Here is a 3,369-nt window from a genome sequence, read left to right as displayed (position 1 = left end):
GCGGAGGAATTGTTTTTTACTTTTTTATTGCATTCACCGATTCCCTATGCGCGTGGAAATTTATGTCAAATGCTTACATTTTCTGTGGAAATCGAATTCCGATGTCCTTGTCACTGCTTTAACAAATTTTCTGACACAATCGGAGGAACTTTCCTCAGTGAAATCTGCGTGTCTATATATATATATAGAGAACATGTGGAGGCAATTTGTATAAGCGGTTTTTCCAAGCCGATCATATGGAAGAAATGTACAACGATGTAGCGGTGCAGGGCGAGTCAATGGTCATTCCAGGTTTCAGATTCTATCCCACGGAGGAGGAACTGGTGGGTTTCTATCTGAAGAGACGTGTGGAAGGCGGCCACCAGCAGCATTTCGATTTAATTTTACCAACCTTGGACTTGTATCAATATGATCCATGGGAGTTACAAGGTAAATTTAAATTCTTTCTCCGCAGTCTCCGCTTTGAATTTGATATGATGTGATCCCTGGGAGTCACCAGGGGGATCACTCAGTGTGGATTCCTTCAGTTTCAATTTGAAAATGTTTTTTCACTTGAAATTGATGTATAAATGTGTTGCAGGTTTGGCTAGTGATGCTCGGGAAAGGCAATGGTTCTTCTTCGTTCCAAGAGATACCAAGAAAGCCCCTCGGCCAAGCAGATTGACGAAGTCGGGTTACTGGAAAGCCACCGGTTCAGACAGAGCGGTTCGCAACGAGCTGCTTCAGTGCATCGGCGTTAAGAAAACTCTTGCGTTTTATAAAGGAAGGGCCCCGCCTGGACAAAGGACGGAGTGGATCATGAACTAGTATAGAATGCCAGATTTGGGCTCGTCTCCACCCAAGGTGATCTAATACTTTTTTTAATAATGTGTTATTTATAGATGGGCACAATACACACGAAAATCTCAGCACCCAAAGAAATGAAGCACATTGCTTTTCTTGGTACAAAGTTTCTGAATGATTGTAAGTTGGCATGTGCAGAAGAATGTGGATATGGTGTTATGCCGAATCTACAGAAAGTCTGCTTCTCAGAAGTCGATGGAAGAACGAACAAAGCCTGATCGTGTTGAGAAAGAAAAACTGGTTGTTTCAGCTGGTCATGAATATCAAGGCAACTGTCTTTCAGTCACCCTTAATGGCAGCTTCTACCAATGAAATTAAATGATGGAGACCGAGTTTCTTCATGTGGAGAATGGAGAGGGAGTATGTTGTTCTGTTGTAAGTAAAATAGATAATGTAGATAGTACGTTTCAGTGGGTAGAATTAATGATGTTTTGTGAAGAATCTATGGTATTGAAGATGCCTAAAGCCTGCAAATAACTGCAGTTCAAGTTGCCCGTTGTGGATGGACTGACTTTTTGGCCGCTGATGGCTACTCCATATGCTCTTCTGTATACCTTATCCACATTTTATAATTCTAAAGTGATGAGTACTGTACTTTCATTCTGGATTTGATTAGAGTTTGTAGCTTCTCCAGGCTCAAGAATGAAGAAGAAACCAACGGTCATCAAATCCATTATAAAAAAAAATACAAATCAAACATGGATATGGATATGAAGTCCTATAATATAAGGATTGAATATTAAACCTAGGAATGCATTTTATTTCATTATTCTCTTTTCCTTTCGGATAAAATTAAGTTTTGAATGGAGTTGTCCAGATAACGCATTTTGATTGCCCCAATGCTTTCGTGCATTTTCATTAATCTGTGGCATTGCCATAGCCATTGACCATCCTGACCGAATCTCGCTGATATTCGAGTATTTTGGCAATTTTTCTTTACCGGGTTTCGAAGAGGCCTATTTGGCAAAGTGCTGGCCTTCATTGGTTTGATATCACTGTGAAAGGGATTTGGGATCTCCAAGGCATTTGCGTTTTCCCAAGAGTAAAAACCATCATTGTCAATCCATTTTTATTTTATGACTGTCAAGAGATGGTATTTCAGAACGAAAAGGAGAAATTATTTTATTGAACACTAAAGAAACGTGAATGTTTGCATTAAAGGGGGAAAATTCCATATTAAAGTATTTTTCCGGTAAAAAATAATCAGTTTTTCAATTTTTATATTTAAATAGTATTAATTTTTTTAATAATTTTTTTTATTTAAAAAATATATAAATTCTTTCAAAATGTAAATGGTTAACTATGAAATATATTAAAGAAATGAATTTGTCTCGGAATAGAAGAGATAAGGTAATTCCACATCAAATATTTGATAATCATTTTTTTTGAGTTTAAAATTTTCTAGGCGGGAATCTTACTTGTATGGTTATTTCGTTGTTTTGGATATAGTTTCAGGATCACAAATCTTGCGGTTTGTGTTGCAAATATATGAAAACATCAATTTTTGAGAAAACACATGCCATACATATATCTTTATGTTTGATATTGTTTTTTTTAAGCTACACAAATCTGTTGTCCATAAAACTACATACCCATATATTGTTGGCTCTGTACATTATATATATACAATAAATTTATTACAGTTTTCTCTTGACATATATCAAAATCTTAAAATACACTCGTCTATTTTTGCTGTAATTTTTTAGGGCCTTAAGTATTTGGAGAAAAAATTATATGATGCAATAAAGGATATTAAGATCTACAATCTAAAAGATTAATGTCAGATAATGGTAAGACTCTTTTAGGTTGCACTTTTGTAATTATAAGGATATAATGAATTTCATAATTTTAAAATAATATAAAATTAATATTGTAATTTTTGGAAAAATAGTTGTGCACAAGAACAATATCCTCTCTACAATTCTACCATTGTTTGTAGCAAGATTCCATTATTTAGATACTCAAAGGTTGCATTAACAATAACATTTGAATTATGTTTTGCATAAAAAGTAGCATAACAATGTTAAGAAAATTATAAATTCACATAGTTACACACAAACTAACTATCTCTCTCTCTCTCTCTCTATATATATATATATATAGATATATATAACTCATTTTCTTATATTTCATATTTTTACACCATTTTTAAATTCATTGAGTAAGCACATCTAATTATCCTTCCAAGTTAACATATTGCTATTTTCCAAGTTTACATAGCCATTAATGCTTCATGAGATACCATATACCATCATTAGCTTGCACCCTCAAAGTGGATGCATAGGAGTGACAATGGCTCATTTGTATTCAAAGGTTGTGTCAACTCCATGTTGAGTAAAAAATTAATTACACATTTCTTTTATTCTAAATTATAGAAATTATTTTTTAACTTAACAAATATGAATATTAATACAAATATCTATATATAAAAATAAAATAGATTTTACACAATGCTAATAAAAAAAAATATTCGTAATAATAATATTATAAATACGATGTTTATATATTAGTATTAGTCTAAATAGG

The 3,369-nt window shown here is 33.3% G+C and overlaps 1 protein-coding gene across 1 annotated transcript; it reads left to right on the top strand.

Moving 5' to 3' along the window:
• The first annotated feature begins 236 nt into the window (after positions 1-236).
• LOC149217903 (NAC domain-containing protein 35-like) lies at positions 237-1,155 on the top strand. The gene is made up of 3 exons (XM_089390404.1): positions 237-429; positions 581-735; positions 982-1,155. Exons 1-3 carry the CDS (start codon positions 237-239, stop codon positions 1,153-1,155), a joined length of 522 nt encoding a protein of 173 aa, XP_089246530.1.
• The last annotated feature ends 2,214 nt before the right edge of the window (positions 1,156-3,369 follow it).

This window comes from Pinus tabuliformis, chromosome 1_1 (genome assembly GCF_031772625.1).
Source record: "Pinus tabuliformis cultivar Carrire ecotype Pingquan chromosome 1_1, CPIR1, whole genome shotgun sequence".
NCBI classification, from domain to species: domain Eukaryota; kingdom Viridiplantae; phylum Streptophyta; class Pinopsida; order Pinales; family Pinaceae; genus Pinus; species Pinus tabuliformis.
The sequence above is the reverse complement of the archived record's forward strand: the minus strand, read 5'-3'. Positions and strand labels throughout refer to the sequence as shown.

Bases quoted from the DNA above. Each gene is read 5' to 3' on its own strand.
- LOC149217903 (XM_089390404.1), top strand. From the start codon at position 237: ATGGAAGAAATGTACAACGATGTAGCGGTGCAGGGCGAGTCAATGGTC. The intron at 430-580 runs GTAAATTTAAAT...AATGTGTTGCAG, and splicing joins TGATCCATGGGAGTTACAAG to GTTTGGCTAGTGATGCTCGG. The intron at 736-981 runs GTTAAGAAAACT...TGGCATGTGCAG, and splicing joins AGCTGCTTCAGTGCATCGGC to AAGAATGTGGATATGGTGTT.